The sequence below is a fragment of the Miscanthus floridulus genome, chromosome 2 (assembly GCF_019320115.1).
Source record: "Miscanthus floridulus cultivar M001 chromosome 2, ASM1932011v1, whole genome shotgun sequence".
Taxonomy (NCBI): domain Eukaryota; kingdom Viridiplantae; phylum Streptophyta; class Magnoliopsida; order Poales; family Poaceae; genus Miscanthus; species Miscanthus floridulus.
The window spans coordinates 173,160,455-173,179,781 of NC_089581.1; the positions used below are offsets into that span (position 1 = coordinate 173,160,455).

A 19,327-nucleotide genomic window follows, 5' to 3' on the forward strand; every position below is an offset into this window, starting at 1 on the left:
TCCCACGGCTTTAATTGACGTCCGCGTGGGACGGGGGACCGGTTGCTCAACTAGACAACTCCGCCTCCTCCGAGAGCAGGCCACAGGCCAGGCTCTGGCTCACCCGCTCCCCTCCTCGCATCTTCCGCCGCCGGCGATCATAATGGCGGCGCCCATGTCCGCCATCGAGTCCGCGTGGCAGGTACCCCACCTCCCGTTTCCCCCTCCCCCTCTCTATCTCCCACTCTTTGTGTCAATCAATCTCTGTTCTCCTCTGCTCTGCTTTCTCTTCTCTCCGTCCTCATCCCCAGATCTCTGTCTCTTTCTGCTCTTCCTCGCCGGGTCAAACATAACGGAAATGAATGCAGCTCCTGATCGCCAACTTCACCGAGTTCCAGCTCGCCACCGTCGTCACCTTCCTGCTCCACGAGACCGTCTTCTTCCTCTCCGGCCTCCCCTCCCTCCTCTTCGAGCGCTTCGGACTCTTCGCCAAGTACAAGATCCAGGTACCCCATGCTTCTTTCTTGTCTTTTTCTTTTTTCAGCCACTGCCCAAAACTGCCAGTGCCCACTGCTGCTGCTGCTAATCTGAAAGAGTATCATGCCCGATTTTATCCATTCACCCCTCGGCCAATCAATTATCGGTCGCCTAGCCTGCATCCGGTGAATGGATGGATTTTCTTGTCTTCTCAAATCATAATAGTAGGAATCAAAAGGTAGCAACTTTGCTGGGTAAGAGTAGGAGTAGGAGTAGGAGTAGGGGTAGGGGGGGACAAACAGTAAATAAATGGGATGATAAGGCTGGACTGGGCAAATTGAGATGACACTTTCCTCTTCTGCTTAACCCACTGTGGATGAGGATCCAGTGACTGTTTTCGCTTCTCATAGTGGCCATAAAGACAGGGAAAGATGAAAACGATGCTTCTCATTATTTCCCTTTTCTAAAGCCTGCAACAAAGAGTCAGGGTCCTCTCCTTTTCAGTTTCCCTTTCTCCCCACAGGGAGAATGGAAATCGGGAGAATTTGTTTGATTCACACATCACAGTGTGAGGCGGTCCTTTTGGTCAAAAAAATCGGGACAATTCTTTCGCTTGCTGCTTTGTTGCTTTCTTTGCTGTTGAGGCAGCAAGGCTGTTTAATCTTGCATATTTTTGGATGGGAGTGTATGATGTCAAACTTCACAATTTATACAAGGGAAAGGGAACCGTTGAAGATTTGATCTTTACAGCGCTCACCTTGCAATAGTATTGTTTCAGCTGTTCGCACGATGCCATATTTATGCTGTCCCTCTTTCTAAACAATATTTAAACTCTAGTGTGTTTCCGCTGAGCATCTCCAAGAGTTTCCAAAACACCCTCCCAATACAGGATTTTTAGCAAAATTGAAAAAAAAAACACCTCTCCAACAGTTCCCAAACCCACCTCCCAATTTTTTAGCACTTGCAAAACTGAGCCCCCCAGCATGCAAAGATACGCGCGATTGCTGGTCCGCGCGTGCGGGCCTGAGAAGTAGAAGGGGGTGGGAAAGGAAAAGGAGGAAAGACAGGGTTCCAGGTGAGCAAAGCGCAAGAGAGAGATCTGGTGGGAGGGCTTAAATGGGTATAGAAACAAATTCAGGGTTCCTGATGCAAAACATCATAAATCTGGGATCGGGTTGCAGAAAAAAAAAGTGCCGTAGAAAAAACGTTTTGGGATAAAAATATTGGAAACTCTTGGAGATGGCCTTCTATATTCCTCCCAATACTTTTTTAGGAGTTGCAAAACTTCATGTTTTTAGGATAAAAATATTGGGTACTCTTGGAGATGCTCTGCAATGGAAATGGGGAATCTCCCTAATTCGCAAAAAAATTTCTATCCAGATCTTATTTAGCTTTCCTTTAGAATTGGAATTGAGTTATTCCCTAAGAAAACATATCTAAGACCCAGGTCGGCTCAATTGGGCTAGTTAGGGGGTAAGTCTAGGCTTACCACTTGGTGTAACTGTTTCATTCTCTTGCTTTTAATAATGAAGAAATGCTACAGCATGTCAGAGAAAAAAACACACACACCCAAGGTTGGCTCTTCGTTGGCAATAATTTCTCTGCCTCTTCTCTTCAAGATTGAGTGATATTTTGTTCCCCTAGATATTCTGGTTCTTTCACTGCCTAGATTTCCCTGTGAAACAGAACATGCATGCTATTAATTCTGTTCCAAGCTCCTAGTGCCCATAAGCAAAGAATGGCTGATCCTTTGTCTCTTTCGTCTTATCGTATATTTTTTTGCGCATATTGTCATATAATATTTAATCTGCAATGTGCGGTATGCTTATCTTGCTACTATATCTGGTTCCCTTAACAAAAAAAAATGTGTGCATTTTTCTTTGCAGAAGAAGAGCAACACCCCTGCTTACCAAAACAGATGTGTCTTGCGTCTTATTCTGTACCACGTCTGTGTGAACCTGCCTGTCATGATTTTCTCGTACCCTGCCTTCAGATTCATGGGTCTTAGGAGCTCTCTTCCTCTACCACATTGGTATGCACTCACGCTTCTCTCCTGGCTAAAGCACCTCACGTATTTTAGTTACCTTATTGCTAGTATTCTTCATCTCACTATCTCAGCATGTAAATATGAAAGCACCAATGTTCGAGTTGGAGAAGAAAGGCTTAGATATTTCAATCTACTTTTTTTGCAGGACGGTTGTTGTATCTCAAGTTCTTTTCTACTTTGTCCTTGAGGATTTTATATTCTACTGGGGGCACAGGGCACTGCATACGAAATGGCTATACAAACATGTTCACAGCGTCCACCATGAGTAAGTGATATTGCTTCGTTACATCTTACTTTACATGTTGCAACATTTTCTAGTCTATGACAGAACAAATCCTTGCAGGTACGCCACACCCTTTGGTTTAACTTCTGAATATGCCCACCCAGCTGAAATTTTGTTCCTGGGATTCGCCACAGTTGTTGGTCCTGCTCTTACTGGCCCTCATCTGTTCACCCTGTGGCTGTGGATGGTGTTGAGGGTATTGGAGACAGTTGAAGCTCACAGCGGCTATCACTTCCCATGGAGCCCATCAAATTTCCTGCCACTGTATGGCGGGTAAGTAAGCTAGATCATTGTTTTCCTTTCCCCCCCTTAAAAGGGACTGTGTTTATTTGAAGCTGAACGTCTTACGGTGTGCTCAACTTTTGTCATGATGAATAGCTCGGACTTCCATGACTACCATCACCGTGTGCTATACACCAAGTCAGGGAACTATGCCTCGACATTTGTTTACATGGACTGGTGAGGATCCGTAGCATGACTGTGTTGAGTTGTGCAGGGGCTCTGAACTCCGCCGTTACGTAAGCAGCTCATTGGTTGTGTTTCAGGTTGTTCGGGACGGACAAGGATTATCGCAAGGCAAAGACCATTGAGGAGAAAGAAGGGAAGAATCTGTAGATTGTGGAAGCTGCTCAGTGAAGACATCAGCAAGACTGGCGACAGAGTTGCGCTCACGGAACAAGAGATGGATGCACCCTAGAAACAGTCAGTCAGTTCTTGCCTGACGATCGAGAATTTGATGATTTCCTGTGTTTGCTATGATCAAGAATGAGGTCCTGGTGACCTTGGTCTGTCATGAACTGAATTTGATAATTTGTAATCTCCTCTTGGGGGTTTGCTTTGCGTTTGTTTCGACTCGCTGGGGTGTATACATGTGGGAATGGGATGGCCTGGCAGCAGTGAATTGTACCATCAGAGACGGCGGGAGTAGCTTTGCACCCTAGAAACTGTCCATGAAAGTCTGGGATGGGATGGCAAGGATTGATTGCTTGTGTTCTTTGTTGGTAAGCGATTCCGGATTTGTTCTTTTCGTTTATATAATTTCCCTGGATCTTTGTATATATGTGCGAGACATTTCCTTTGCATGCTCAGGCTCAGCTCAGTCCTGCTAGATGATACTTTCATCGGTGAACGTGACCAACAAACTTGCATCGGTGATACTTTCTACCACTTCTCTTTTAGATAATGAACTTTCTACCACTTGTTTGCTTCGAGAGCTAACTAAAATGGCTAAACTTTAGACCATGGAATCTAAAGAGGCTCTAGCGGTGATACTCGATCGGTTGGTGGTTGGTTAGAGGATTAAGTAATTCTGTTCTTGCCTTGCCGCCCATTAGCTGCGTTAATCTGAAGGGGATTCTGATGGGACTCTGGCCATCACAGAGGGTACGAGTACGAGGGCATACCCTTTGTGATGGCTTGTTCGGCTGGCTGTATAAGCCAGCTTATTTGCTGGCTTATAAGCTATGATACAGTATTTTTTTTCTCAAAAAATCAGCAATACAAACCAGCACGGATGGCTTTTCGACCCGTCCAACACTCAGCTGGCGTGGTTGGTTAATGGAAGGAGAATTCCATTAAAAAAAAAGGCCACGTAGGTGCGACGGCGAGGGTCATGGCTCATGCGCGACATGCTAGCATGTGGTGGTGTACAACCGTACAATACAAGCACGCGACGCCAAGTAATAGAAGTCCGTGCAGAGGGGATACAGCTGAAACTGAATTAAACACGGGTGCCTTCCATGCCTTTATTATATTAATATGTATACAAGACAAGAGATGGCCGCCGTGCCGCCCGCCGGCCACTGCACAAGATGCTAGACGTGACGCGAGTGAACGGCGGGCAGCAAAGAAAGCGAAGCAGCACGAGCGTAGTCCACGTGAGGCCCGCCCCGCGCGTACGTGTAAAGGCCCTGCCGTTGCCCGGCGGCGGCCCGCTAGCTTCTTTTAGCCTGTTTGGTACAGATGCCGTGGCTCGATCTATGATGCAATTTCTCAGTACGTTTGGATGTCTGTACAAAACTCTGAGCCATCGTACTCCTGTATAAAAGTATAGTAGCTTGCGAATCTGGCTCCCGGAAAAAAAAATCATTTCTTCAGGGCTAGACTCTTGGGATAATACAACGTATTAGTAAGCAAATATGGTATTCAACAATAATTAGCATGCTTTAAGTTATATTAGCACAATCTAAAATAGATTCGGGCTTAACATGATAAAATTAATTGGTATACAATCGATTCAAACAAACTAGATATTGTCTTACTACTTATTTTGTTTATTTCAATTAATATAATATATCCTAGTGCAGCTAACTAGTAAACACTAAACGTAGTCCGGTAGTGAACTGAACAACAAGTATAGCTGTATGTTTTGAGCCTGTTCCAGTAACAGCCTCGCTAACACGCCATGTATACTCCGGTATGTATGTATGGCTGGCGACGAGGCGTGTGGTAAAAGCCGGCGTTTTCTGGATCGCGTGAGCGTGCAGAGTAACCAAGCCGACTGACATAACGCATGCGAATGCGGCGTTAAGCTGATCTCCTGCATCTCAAACTGCTCCTTTGTGAGGCCCTTTTGTCCCCTTTTCTTCAAAATGCGACGTCGTCGATCACGTTCAGGTTCCAAAATTAAACGACACTACCAACAGCAGAACAGAGCGTGCTGTGCTGTGCTGCGTCGTCTTGTTCAATTCCATTGCCTTGGTTTCTCATCAGGAACATGTGTGGCGTCTGCCTTCCGGAGAGGCCGATAGATGGCGAGTGATCTCTCCATGGGCTTTGTCTTGTTTTGAGGAAAGCCCATGGGCTTTATCTTGGTCCAGGAAAGCCCACTGGACCTTGCATTGCCATCTTTGCAGCTGCGAAAGCCCACCAACTTATTCGGTCCACTTTCTTCTCTGCTCCTTGATGAAAGCCCAACATCACTGGTTTTCCGACTGGTTTCCCAAAGCAGCGGCAGCCCAGCAAAATAGCTTCAACAGACTTGTACGGTCAGTCAAACGGAACCGTGCAGCAAACGTAAAACGTACGTACATACGAGCACCAGGTCCACTAAAAAAAAGGCAAACGGTCAAGTCTCTTCAAGCCGTTCTCCGTAACCTCGAACTCGAAAACACGTCTTCAACAGTTCAACTCAAGTTTTTTTTAAAAAAAAAAGAAAAGAAAGCACGTCCTCCGATCCGACTCGCGACTCGCCCATGAGCAGCTTTCGACGAAGACGACGACGACGTTCAAAGCCCAGCACTTGGATGAAAATCAGCAAGGCACTGCAGCACTAGAGCGTGCGACGCCAAGAAAATGAAAGGGTCGTTTTCCGTGGCGCGATCGCGTGGCCAGCGCCGCGAAAACAGGCCCAGGGCGCATTGCAGTTGCAGTGCCAGCCACCGGTGCCGGGATGGATCCTTGTCCACGCCTCCACAGGCAAAGCAGAGGCCGTCAAGCGACGCGGCCCCGCGGACCGATCTGGATATTTCTGGCTGACCGACCGACGGCGCGACCGGCCGCCGGTCGGTCTCTACAAGGTTAGGCCGCTGTCGCCAAGGCTCTTCCTCCTCCCGTGTCTGCTCGGTCGCTCGCTCGCTCGCAACATTGCCTGGTTTGGCCCGATAGATTAACAGGATCATCTAGCTAGCAGGTATAACTTGTATTTAGGATAAATGGTAAACCTTAGAACATAAGCTAATACGAGAAACAGAGAGAGGAGTGCGGAGATGCAAACTATCGGCCGTCTTCAAGGAAGACGAGCTGGCCATCGCGTCAGTATCGGTGGAGGCGCGGTCGTAGGGCGACGGTGCAGAGGCGGCGGTAAAGACGCGGTGGTGACGGTTTCCTGTCGCTGGCAGCGCCCTCTCTTTATATCGGCTTAGGGTTAGAGGTGTAGGTGGGATGTCTGACGGCGCATGTGATTCTCGTGCCTTGTGTCCCGACCCCACCTCTATTTTCATGGCACTGTGCGTCGAGGGCTCACCAATTATAGTTAGGGTTAGGCGCCCCCGATCAGAATGCACATCAAAGACCCAATTACCCGATAGGCCAAACTGGTGGCAATCTAACGTGGCCCAGCAATCCATCTCCACGGCCACGGCACGGGAATCTCACCGAGACCACTCCTCCATTCCACTGTCGAGAGCTGCCAGTTATCATGCGGCCCGACCCGACAGCGACAGCGACAAGAAGAATGGCGAGTCCAGCACATTGCATTGTACGTATTGGTGTGGCGGCAGCGCTAGGCGCTAGTGCACGCCTGGACGGAGGTCAACTGCCGCTGCCGCAAGTGGCGAAACAGCGTCGCAACGGCAGCCGGCACACGGCGGGCAGACACGGGACGTACGCGCTTGTTCCGTTGTTTTCTTTCTTCCGAGCAAAACAAACCGGCGGTTTCCCATCTTCGTAGCGTAGCATCCGATCCGGCACGCGGGTAATGCTAACGATGGGCTCGCTCGCGGGTGATAGCTGATTATTCCGTGTTGGAAGACGTAAAGACAAGGACGTACGGATTCATCCAGCATGCATGTTTAACATTTCATTCATCTGAGGCGTTCAGATCAGATTAATTAAATTAAACTAGAGACGGTCACCCTGGTGGTATTTTAGCTGTTCAATAGTATTTTTGTAGGAGAAAATAAGTCGAAATAAGCATAAGCCGACTAACAAATAGATGATCAGGAGTGCAGGACATGATGAGCAGGAGTGCAGGAGGGCGACGTACGGCGGGCACATGCCATTTTGGCCAGGAGCGTGTTTTGTTTTCTGTCATGGTCATGCAAAACCAAAAGAGAAGACAAGCTCGTTGCAAATCAAGTATTCAAGTCAAGGACGGGACTAGTTTTAACCATCAGGATCAGAGCACAGACACGTCATTTTCCCATTTTGTTTCACTTTTTTTTCCTTTTTTTTTGGTTTTATGTTTGCGTGCGAGTTCTCGTGCATGCTGCATTTTTCGTGAGTATGCATAACCTCGTGCTGAATAGCTGCCGCGCTGGTGAACAGAGGTACTCTCGGCCGCACTCCCGATGTACGTTCCTGCATCGATCAAACAGGGTTTTAATAAGCTCTTTTTAAATGGCAAACAAACGTGTGTTTTGTGTGGATGAGAGGGGCTGCCACTATAAATGTCCATGCAGCCCGAGGCACGACGGCACGGCACAAAGCCTGTATTTTTAGCCCGACACGAGCACGGCACTGCTCGATGGTCAGCGGGTCCGGGCTGACACGGCCCGAGGGAGCAGGCCGTGCCTAGGCCGCTGCTCAAGCCCGTGGGCTGGCACGGCACGGCCCGGCCTCCCCCCTCACCCTCCTCACTCCTCATCCCCTTCCCGCGGCTCAGCGCGGCCCAGCGGCCAATGCGGCCCACCATCCTTCCCCCTCATATAAGAGCGCACGCCGCCGCGGTCAACGGACGCTCCCGACTCCCTCCCACGCCGCACTCGCTCCTCTCCCCTCTGCGCACTCGGCCACTCGCTCCTCTTTCTCTCCGCCGCGGACGCTCCCGGCTCCCTCCCCTTCCCTCGAATCGGGCGAGGGCGCGAGGCGAGCGTGCTCCCTTCGCTCCGCCCGCCCGCGCAGCCCCCTCCCCACGCGGCCACTATGCACTCGCTTCTCTCCTCTCTGCGCCGCGGACGCTCACGGCTCCTTCCCTTTCCCTTGCATCGGGCGAGGCCGTGAGGCGAGCGCGGACATGGGATGCCCTCGCGCAGCACGGCAAGCTCGTTGGCGGCCACTGCCATCTCCCACTGCTCGTGTTGGGCCCGAGCTCCGCCCCAACGCCAGATCCGGTGTCAAGGGCCAAGGGCAAGCTCGCCGGCGGCCACTGCCATCTCCCGTTGCTCGTGCTTCCTCCCCTTTCCCCTATCTCTGGCTGCTCGTGCTGGCCCTGAGCTCCGCCCCGACGCCAGATCCGGCCTTCTACGCCCTCGATCCGGCCAGACCACCGCGGATCCGCCAGCTACTTCGCTGGACTCGCCTCCTCCGCCAGCTACTTCGTCGGATCCGGCATCCAGCGACCCGGGGGGAGCTCGCCGGCGGCCGCCGCCACCTCCACTCCTCGCCTCCCCCTCCTCTCTGTCGCATTTGGTGGGCCTCGGGCCGGCCCGACCTGCTAAAAAGGCTAGGCTCATCGGGCCCGCCCGGCACGGAAATTGGCCCGACAGGCCGTGCCTGGGCCGTCGGCCAGGCACGATGGACTGGTGCGGCACAGGCCAGTGGCCCGATGGGCCCTTCCGCGCTGTGCCCTATCGGGCCGTGCCAAGCACGGGCTCGTGCCGTGCCGGACCGGGCCGGCCCGTTGGCCATCCATAGCTGCCACTGTCTCGCCTTTTGTTTAGGGTCTCATTGGAGATACAGACAGCTACTCTACAGGGGTAGCTATCTCTATGATACAGTTGGTAGGAGAAAACACAGATCAAATCAAATAATTTTTCGGGTGAAAATTAAATAGCTGCACTGGAACCCTGTTATTAATGAGCTAAAGCACAATTTTGCAAATGACGTCTGTTTGCTCTATTTCTCGGGAAAGTCTAGGATACGGCTAATTACTGTTGTACTCCCGCATATAATAATATATATACTCCCTCCCTCAGGAATAAAATGGAGTCCTGAGAGCGCCTCTGCCACTGTTTACATGTGTACGCATATAACGATATGCACTGTTCATCCACTATTTTTTTTTGGGGGTGGGTGGGGGGGGGATTTGTTCTTCTATTCAACACTGTCTAACCGCTGCTTTTCTACTACTATATGCATTGTTTGGTCGCTGTTGACCTTCTGTTTAATTTACTGTCTATGCGCTCGGCTGGAGCCGGCGCGGCATCAGCCCGCTTACCGGATATTCATATCTGGAAAGTACCGTTGTCTAATTTATTATGAGAGAAAAATACCATTCATTAATAAAAAAAAATATAACTTATACCCTAAGCAAACATGACGATAATTTCCTTCTCAGAATAATGCTCCGGATCAGCACAACAAAGTAATGATCCACGAGAGAGAGATCAGTGGTGTGGACACGGATCTTCCTGTTCGATAAGAAGTAGACAGATAAATAAAATTTTTGAAAGATGCACGGCCGAGATAGAGAAGCTTGGAGCACGGAAAACGTGGTCAAATTTTTAAAAGGAAAAACGTACCGTTTATCAAACGAGAAACCGAGATATATAGTAGTATATTATTTTTACCCGTGCCATTTTACGCATCTTTGTGCACTAAACAGGAAGGAGTTTTGGACCCTGTCTGTTGGTCTGCTGCTATCCAAACAGAGGATCCGAGCTATAATTGGTGACTCCTTTTTACTTTTTGTATGTAAAAGATAATGCATGTTGCAGATCAGCTCCATCTCTTGGCTCTTGGCGAATCAAGCAAGATTTAAGTGGTAAATGTGTTATGTTGTCACTACTAGTGGACACTGTCTGTTTTGAATTTCTTTGGGTCTCCTTTTGTTCGGGAAAGCATGCTGTATTTTGTTGAGAATCTTCTTTTTTCCACTCGATAAATGCAATCGAGTGTATTCATCTTTCGTGCTAATTAGGTTCGTTGAATAGTACTGTAATGCAAATGGAAATGAAATCAGATCACGTCGTATCTCTTGCCATAATTCTGAAAGGTTTGATTCCTTTACGTTTGTGTAACCAATTCTATAATCAAACAACAACTTAGTTGAACGGCAGATATTCCCTCTACAACGTCCCGCTCGCATTTAATGGCCAGAAATCGTTAACATGAACATAACAGGCGACTGGGTTGAGAGAAAAAAAAAAACTACGCCCGCCTCTGATGCATGCGCCCAGCTGTAAAAACAAGGCGTAAGTTTTTTTTCTCTTAAATTTGCTTCGCCGTTTTTTCTAGGGGTAAAAACGTCTTTTTAACAGCCAGTTAACATCGTTAGCTAATGGATTTGACGGTAGTGTCAAATTAGGGATGAAAGTTGAAATAAATGTTAAATAGGGAACGAAAAAAATTTCAGGACCAAGAAATGAACGACTTATTTTCCCAGCATCAAATAAGGAATTCTCTTTACAAGGTACCCCTTGCCCCTTTGGACTTGTGAGCTATAAATCCTTAACGTGTATACGGTGGAATATACAGTGGAAACAATATATTAGATGTAGACATAGGCCATGTTTAGTTTTCACCAAACTCCTGAAAAATACACTATGCAAAAAGAAGATTTTTCGTCACATCAAACTTGCGGTACATGCATAGAGTACTAAATGTAGACGAAATCAAAAACTAATTGCACAGTTTGGTTGTACTTTACGAGTCGAATCTTTTAAGCCTAATTAGTCAATGTTTGAACAATAATTCACAAATACAAACGAAACACTACAGTAATGCATTAATTATTTGGCCACTCCCAAATCGGGAACTAAACGTGCTCATAAAAATCAATTTAAAAATGTACTTCAATCATCTAAGAAAATTTGCGACCATGCATTTCCATAACGCGTTTATATATGTAATTTGTTGTAAATGATGCTATGGAAATCTAATATAGAAAAAATGATACGAAAATCGGCCAAACAAGTTTTCATACTATACTTTTTGTGTCATGGATGTTAGTGCTCTTTTGCATAAATTGGTCTAAGTTTTAAAAAAAATCTATAAATTGGTTTATTTAGGGGGAGAGCAGATCGGAGGTGCTTGGCCGGTGGAACAGGGGTGTATGGATCCTGGGCTAAAGTTTAATCCTCGTGGATGTTCGGATGCTAATTAGGAGGACTAAACATGAGCTAATTATAAAACTAATTGCAGAAGCCGTGACTAATTCGCGAGACGAATCTATTAAGCATAATTAGTCTATTATTAGCATATGCTTACTGTAGCACCACATTGTCAAATCATGTACTAATTAGGCTTACTTGTGAATTAACCCTTATTTATGTAATTAGTTTTATAATTAATCTATATTTAATACTTTTAATTAATATCGAACATTGGATGCGCTGGGTCTAAACTTTAGCCCCCTAGAGTGTACTATCCCCGCTTCCAATCTTTGCCACTGGCATGTACTATATAGTGATTCGTCTAATTTCAGCCATTACCACTGGATTAACGAGACAATTGAACAAGAACAAATTTTTATTCGGAAATGCTATAACACCCGTGTGTTTTAGCTTCCGGGCACACACGATTTTTTTTTGAGCGAAACCGCCCGTCCACCGGCGCACGCACCGCTGCCACACCTGTGACGCTGCGCTAGTGCCCTCGCCGCCATGCCCGCACCCCCTGTCCCCAGCCCGCGCAGCTGCTGCGCCCAGCATTGGAAACCAACTCCGGCGAGCTTTTTCTTCCCCAATTCTGGTACCACCCCAAATTTTGTCTCTATCCTTTCATATAAAAAAAATTGTTACGTGTGAACTGTGATTTGTTACTTGTGATCTGTGCCGAGAAGAAAATGAACAGTAACATAGTAACCATGTGAAATTTTTTTGGGTGTATCCGAATGCTAAAACACACGGTTATTAGGTAGACAGACTCATTTTATTTCCTTCACGTTTTCATACCATGTATTTTACAGTGTGCACATAATTAAGTATCAAAGTACAACGAGAAAAAGGCAGGAAAACCAATGCGTGCGAGTGATCCTCTCATATCTACACTATCACTGCACATAAATTATTCTTGGAGCTCTGGCACGTGTGAGTAGCTCCAAAACTTTGGCAAAAAGAAGTGTAGTACACACTATGATGTAGCACCAGCTATGCTCTGTAGTGTTGTGCTACCTATAGCCTTGACACCGCCATGACGTGCGCCACCGGCTGCTCCTCGCGGCGACCGCCGACCGTCGTCGAGGAGGTCGTCGTCTTCCGCTTCGGCTTCTGCGCCGGTACGGTGGGCGCCAGCTTACGTGCCTCCTCCCGGAGCTTGACCTTCTCAACCTTTCCGAGCGCGTTCCTAGGTAGCGCTCCGACGACCTCCACCTTCTTGGGAACCATGAAGCGAGCCATGCGCTTCTTGCAGAACGCGAGCACGTCGTCCTCGCTGAGCTCGGCAGCGTTGTTCCTGGGCACGACAAAAGCGCACGGCGTCTCGCCCCAGCGGGGGTGCGGCATCGCCACCACCGCCGCGTCGGCCACGGCCGGGTGGCGGAACAGCACCTCCTCCACCTCCTTGCTGCAGATGTTCTCCCCGCCGCTGATGATCACGTCCTTGGACCGGTCCTTGATCTCGATGTAGCCGTCCTGGTGCACGACGCCGACGTCGCCGGTGAGGAACCAGCCGCCCCTGAAGACGTTCTCGTTCGCCTCCGGGTTGTTGAGGTAGCCCTTCATGACGCTGCTGCCTCGGAGGACGATCTCCCCAACGGTCTTGCCGTCGCGCGGCACACTGACCATGGTGTCGGCGTTCTTGACGTCGGCGTCGGCGAGGGACAGGACGCTGACCCCCTGGCGCGCCTTGAGGCGCGCGCGCTCCGGGAGCGGGAGGCGGTCCCACTGGTCCCGCCACTCGCACGCGAGGGCGGGCCCCGTAGCCTCCGTGAGGCCGTAGGCGTGCGTGACCTTGAAGCCGATCCGCTCGACGCGCTCCAGCAGCGCGGCCGGCGGCGGCGCGCCGCCGGTGAGGACGTGGACGGGGGTCTCGAGCTGCCTGGTGGCGGCGTCGCCCTCGAGGAGGATGCTGAAGACGACGGGCGCGCAGCACATGTGGGTGACGCGGTGGCGAGCGATGGCGCGGTAGATGTCGGCGGGGCGCGCGTCGCGGATGCAGACGTTGACGCCTCCGCGCGCCGCCATGCCCCAGGTGAAGGTCCAACCGTTGCAGTGGAACATTGGGAGCGTCCAGAGGTAGACGGGCTCGGTGGTCACCCCCCACTGCAGCAGCAGGCTGGTGGTGCTCAGGTACGCCCCGCGGTGGCTGTAGACGACGCCCTTGGGCGCGGACGTGGTGCCAGACGTGTAGTTGAGCGTGACGGCGTCCCACTCGTCTTCGAGCGGCGGGAGCTCCGCGTCGGGGTCGCCGTGCGCGACCAGCGCCTCGTACTCGAGCTCCCCTAGCCGGGCCCCCGTGGGCGAGTCAATGTCGTCGATGACGGCGACGAGCGGGACGGGCGTGCCGTCGTCGGCGAGGAGGCGGACCGCGTCGCTGGCGAGGCGCACGTAGTCGTAGTCGGCGAAGAAAAGCTTGGCCCCGGAGTGGCGCAGGATGGTGGCGACGGCGCCGGCGTCGAGGCGCGTGTTGATGGTGTTGAGCACGGCGCCGGCCATGGGCACGGCAAAGTGCATCTCGTACATGGCCGGCACGTTGGGCGCGAGCACGGAGACGACGTCGCCCCTGCGGACGCCGAGGGACAGCAGCGCGGACGCGAGGCGGCGGCAGCGCTGGTACGTCTGGCGCCAGGTGAAGCGGACGCGCCCGTAGATGACGGACGCGCGGTCGCCGTAGACGGCATTGGCGCGCGGCAGGAACCCTACAGGGCTCAGCGGCAGGTAGTTGGCCGGGCGCTTGGGGAGCTGGTCCATGGCTAGCTTGTCGCTCGCTCGCTGCTCAGCGTGCAGCCGTGCGAGGAGGAGGAGGGGAGATGGAGGATGTGTGTGGTGACTGCTGACTTGCTGAGGCGAGGTGAGAGGTGGTGAGGGGAGTGAGCTGCTGGCACGGCCGTGGCGGATGCCGGACGGGTGGTTTATATAGGCCGTCCCGGGCAGTGCGAGGTGCGTTGGAAGGGGGGCCCAGCTCTCCTGCCCCTACTGCAGCTGAAAGACCTTCGGCTGCAGTGGGTTACACGGTTGTCTATTTGGGAGAAAACGGAGATTACAAGGAAAATGAAGTGAAAAAACGCGGCGTCTTGACCACATGTTCCTTGCCTCCTGCGCACGATTTTTCACACTCCACCTGTAGCGATCCTACCCGCCTGTTATTGCTCTCGTTCGATCGGTTGGCCGGGGAGGCGACCTGTCCCCCGTTGCTGTTGCTGGTGCGGTTTTGGGGTTGGGTTGGGTTCCCGGTAAAGAGCAGAGCCGCAGAGGAGACGGCAAATCGACGTGCCATGGCCCGTCGAGAGCTTGTGGCGAGCGCAAAACCCATCGACCATCGGCCGTTGAATTAGAGCCGCGCGATTGGTTTCATGCGCGCTACCAGGATGTTGACAGATAGTGCTTATACACTGGGACGATAATCTTCAGTTGCTTTCGAATGGATTGCATGGTTCTAAGGACTTGTTTGGTGTAAGAGGAAGAGCTAATTGCTAGCTAGCTAAAATTAGCTCTAGAGCATTTAAACAGGAGAGCCGATATATGGACTAGTTTTTGGATAAGCTTTCGACTAGTTGTTAGCCAATTAGCTAGCAACCATGGCTAATTTGAACTAATTTTAGCGTAACTCGCCATGTGTATCCAAAACCGGTGATGAAGAAGCGTCTACAAGACTTCGCGCTTGCCCTTGTCTCCGCGTCAATCGACAACATGGCAAGAATTGACTTAAGTGGATGCTGCTCTCGCTGAAGGGACGTCCCGCCTTAGCCGTAACAAACAAAATTATTGGATGCCAAGTAACTCTAAGGCTAAAAAATTAAAGGCATGTTTGGATTCCCAGGTCTAAGGTTTTGTTGACTAAAGTTTAGGTCTGGTTCAACAAAAGGACTTTTGTACCCACTGAGATTTTGTTGCCATGGAACTATTATGGCCGTGAGACCTACTACTTCCATTAACCATGGCCGTGGCACACAAGTTAGAAGTTCTATCAAGTTGTTTTGTCTATAAAAGAATTAGAACCTGTCGGTGCGGGACCCACGGGATATCCCGCAAGGAAGGGAGAAGAACTAGCCTAACTAGGATTCTTCCCCTGTAATCTTAGTAGTATTATTATTATTCTGTAATCCTACTAGGAACTTTCATTGTAAACCGACTAGGACTCTGGCCTCCTGACTATATAAAGGAGGGCAGGGCTCCTTGGATCGGGAGTTCAGAGAACAATTGTACAACACAACACTTTATAATCAATCCAACACAAAGGCTAACGCCGACTGAACGTAGGGCTATTACTCGATCAACAATCGAGGGTCCAAACCAGGATAAATCGAATGTCTCTTGCGTTAACCGTTGAGTTCCGCATACGCTGAAGCCCGAACATACTGCCTCGGTGACCCCCGTGGCAGGCTATCGGTTGTCAAACATCGACAGCTGGCGCGCCAGGTAGGGGCCTTCGGCGACTTTGCATCCGAGAGCTCGATGGACCTCGACAACATGATCTTCTCGACGAGATCAACTTTCATCTTCGGTTCATGGATCTGTGAGGCAGGCGACGATGGCAAGCTCCAAGGCCATCTTCTCAAAGATTCAGATCATCATCAGAACTTTTCCATTTCGGCGACAACGACAGATCAGCTTGCCGGAAGATTCGCGCAGCTCATAATGTCCAATCCAACTCGGATTCCGCGGCTTCACGCATCCGATTCAAACTCAAGTTCCGCTTCCGAGACGAAGTCTTATCCGAGTTCTTTCGGAAAACCGAGTTCTTTTTTGACAAAGCTCCGAAACATGACGTCAACCTATCAAGAATACTACTCGGAGTACACTCAGAGTACTTCAAAGAAGTCGGGTCCTCTTCCGTTCGGACTCCATAACATGGCAACATCTTATCAGACACGGCCCGAAGGATTCCTCGATCCGGTGCTTAGAATGCCACTGAAGGGAGCCCAGGAAGGTCTCGTTTTAACTATAACATCTCAAGACTGCATCGTTCACTGGCCAGGTTCCGTTCCAGAGGATGACGACACCCAACTAGTCGATGATACGACAACAACAATTCTACCCTACCAAGAAGGAGACTCGATCTGTGACCTTGAAACCTCTACTGAAGTTATCAACAGCTCTGGCAGTACGGAAATCAACGACGATGACAGAACAACTCACGCTAGAGAAGTATTCATGATTCGCCGTCCTTGGTCACCATTGATCCCCTAGAAGCACCCGACGTTAGGTCTTCAGATGAATCCGAATCCAACATATCACCATTTATCCAGGGGCACGATGGTGAGACTGAGAGTCAGAGGCAAGCGAGTGAAAGAAAGAACAAATTGAAACAAGGATGTCAATGCCGTGCTAAGCAGCGAAAGGACACTTGGATCAAATATGAGTCAGATCTAGCCAAGTATAACAGAAGAAAATCAGAGCGAGAGGTCAAAGAAGGACGAGCAGCGAATACACCCTACGATAAGATCCGAGAAGCACTAGAAGAACTCAAGGCGACTTCACATCCCAATGAAAAACAGGAACAACTTTGAGACTTCCTCCGATCAATAGTCCTTAGGATGCAAGACGGAAGGGCCCACTCAAGACTACCAGACAGGTCAACATCGTATGAACAGGAAGATCAAAATCAAAGGAAGTCCACCTTCGAGAGACTTGGACCAAGCAGAAGTCACAATGGAGAAAGTAGAAGAAATCATAATAAAAAAGACCAAGTCAAACAAACAAGGAAAGCCAGAAGCAAAGCACCCACAAGGACAGCTACGCAAAACTACTCTCACCAAGACAACAGTTGGCAAGAAGGGGGCACTGAGTCAGAATACACAGAAGCCAGAACACACGTTAGATTCTCCTATTTTGCAAATAGACTAGCTTCAATACGACTACCTCACAAGTTCAAACCATCCAACCACTCCAAGTACGATGGCAAGACCGAACCAAAGCAATGGCTCAGGATTTACTCACAATCGATTGAATTGGCTGGAGGAGACGATGACATCAAGACCTTGTTCTTTCCCATGGCCCTAGAAACCATGCCCCTTCAGTGGTTTGACAAATTAAATCCAGGATCAATCAGAAATTAGAAAGACTTGCAAAGAGCTTTCTGTGAAAATTTCGTGGGAATTATTACACATCCAATCACCCACGCAGAGTTAAAAGAACTCAAGCAGAAAGGAGGGGAAAGTCTAAGAAATTACTATCTACGATTTGGTGAACTACGAGCTCAAGTACATGACATCACCCAACGAGAAGTAATCAAAGCTTTCTCGCACGGAATCATGGCCAGGTGGCAATTTCAAGACTTCTGCAAAGAAAACCTAAGAAACAATGAAGAATTCAGACGAACAGTGGAAAAGATGATTACTGCAGAGGAAAAAACAAGAGAAAGATTCCCGGATAGAAACAACAGAGACAACCCGGACATGCAAATTCCTCAAAATAGTAGACATCAGGACAGAAAGCGTGGTCTAGACAACACAGTAGCAACGGCTGACAAATCAAAGAAGTTTTCAAAACCCAGAAGATATGACAACATTGAGAACATACGTTGCCCCCTGCACCCCAATGGAAAACACACCATCGGAAATTGCTACACCTTCAACGAAAGATACACAAGAAAAGATAGTAAGGGGATCAATAAAGAAGACAATCAGAAAAAAGATGAGAACAACCACGAAGACAAGGGTTTCCATAAATCTAGAGGGACGGTAGCAGTGATCTTTGCTGGGGCCTCGGATTCCAGAAGCAAACATCAAGAAAAATTAGCACTACGAATTATCATGGCAGCAGAACCAACCACTCCAAGATATCTCAATTGGTCACAGTACCCGATCCAATTTTCAAGAGAAGACCAATGGACTAGCGTAGGAAACGCAGGCCATTACCCACTGGTTCTAGATCCAACTATTGCCGGTATGACTGTCACCAAGGTACTAATCGACGGGGGAGCCGGACTCAACATCATATTTTCAGAAACGCTAAGGAAGATGGGACTACAACTCACCAGGATGATTACACCAACAAGTACACCTTTTTACGGCATAGTACCCGGCAAGCCAGCCATGCCACTCGGACAAATTACTCTACTAGTTACTTTTGGAACTCCCTCGAACTACCGTACATAGTTCATCAAGTTTGAGGTTGCAGACTTCGATTCATCATACCATGCAATCCTCAGGCGCCCAGCGCTAGCAAAATTCATGGCAATACCACATTATCCGTACCTACTGCTTAAGATGCTAGGGCCTAATGGTGTCCTTTCTCTTCAAAGTGATTTGAAGCACGCTTTTGACTACGACGTTCAGGCAATCCAAATTGCAGCCAAAGCACAAGCCAACAATGGTAGAAAAGAAATAGCCACTATTGCCGTAGAAATAAGCCAAGAAGAACTAGAGATACTGGCTAAAAAGCCCATCATCCTTGCACCGCCAAAAGAAGCCGACATCAAGCAAATCAACCTGGGCACCGGCGATCCCTCCAAAACAGCAACCATCAGCGCCCACCTCTCGGCAAAATAGGAACTCGCGCTCACCAACTTTCTTCGGGATAATAGAGATATCTTCGCTTGGAAACCGACCGACATGCCAGGTGTCCCAAGAGAGTTGGTTGAGCATAGAATTGATATCAATGAAGACTCCAAGCCTGTAAAGCAACGGCTACGATGATTCTCACCTGACAAGAAGGCAACGATTAAAAAAGAAATCACAAAACTAATGGCAACCGGATTCATCAGAGAGATCCTTCATCCAGATTGGCTAGCAAACCTAGTTCTAGTACAGAAAAAGAATACGAACGAGTGGTGCATGTGTGTCGACTACACAGATCTCAACAAACATTGCCCGAAAGATCCGTTCGGGCTACCACGCA

General features: G+C 49.3%; 2 protein-coding genes across 2 annotated transcripts; one reads left to right on the forward strand and one right to left on the reverse strand.

Moving 5' to 3' along the window:
- Positions 1–26: 26 nt before the first annotated feature.
- On the forward strand, positions 27–3,810 carry LOC136540708 (very-long-chain aldehyde decarbonylase GL1-11-like). Its single transcript, XM_066532724.1, has 7 exons — positions 27–181; positions 348–485; positions 2,343–2,488; positions 2,649–2,768; positions 2,847–3,059; positions 3,165–3,245; positions 3,332–3,810. Exons 1-7 carry the CDS (start codon positions 143–145, stop codon positions 3,399–3,401), a joined length of 807 nt encoding a protein of 268 aa, XP_066388821.1. The 5' UTR covers positions 27–142; the 3' UTR covers positions 3,402–3,810.
- An 8,434-nt stretch (positions 3,811–12,244) lies between these two features.
- LOC136540709 (trans-cinnamate:CoA ligase, peroxisomal-like) lies at positions 12,245–14,356 on the reverse strand. Its single transcript, XM_066532725.1, has one exon. The coding sequence runs from the start codon at positions 14,234–14,236 to the stop codon at positions 12,500–12,502; it is 1,737 nt and encodes a 578-aa protein (XP_066388822.1). The 5' UTR covers positions 14,237–14,356; the 3' UTR covers positions 12,245–12,499.
- Between the last annotated feature and the right edge of the window lie 4,971 nt (positions 14,357–19,327).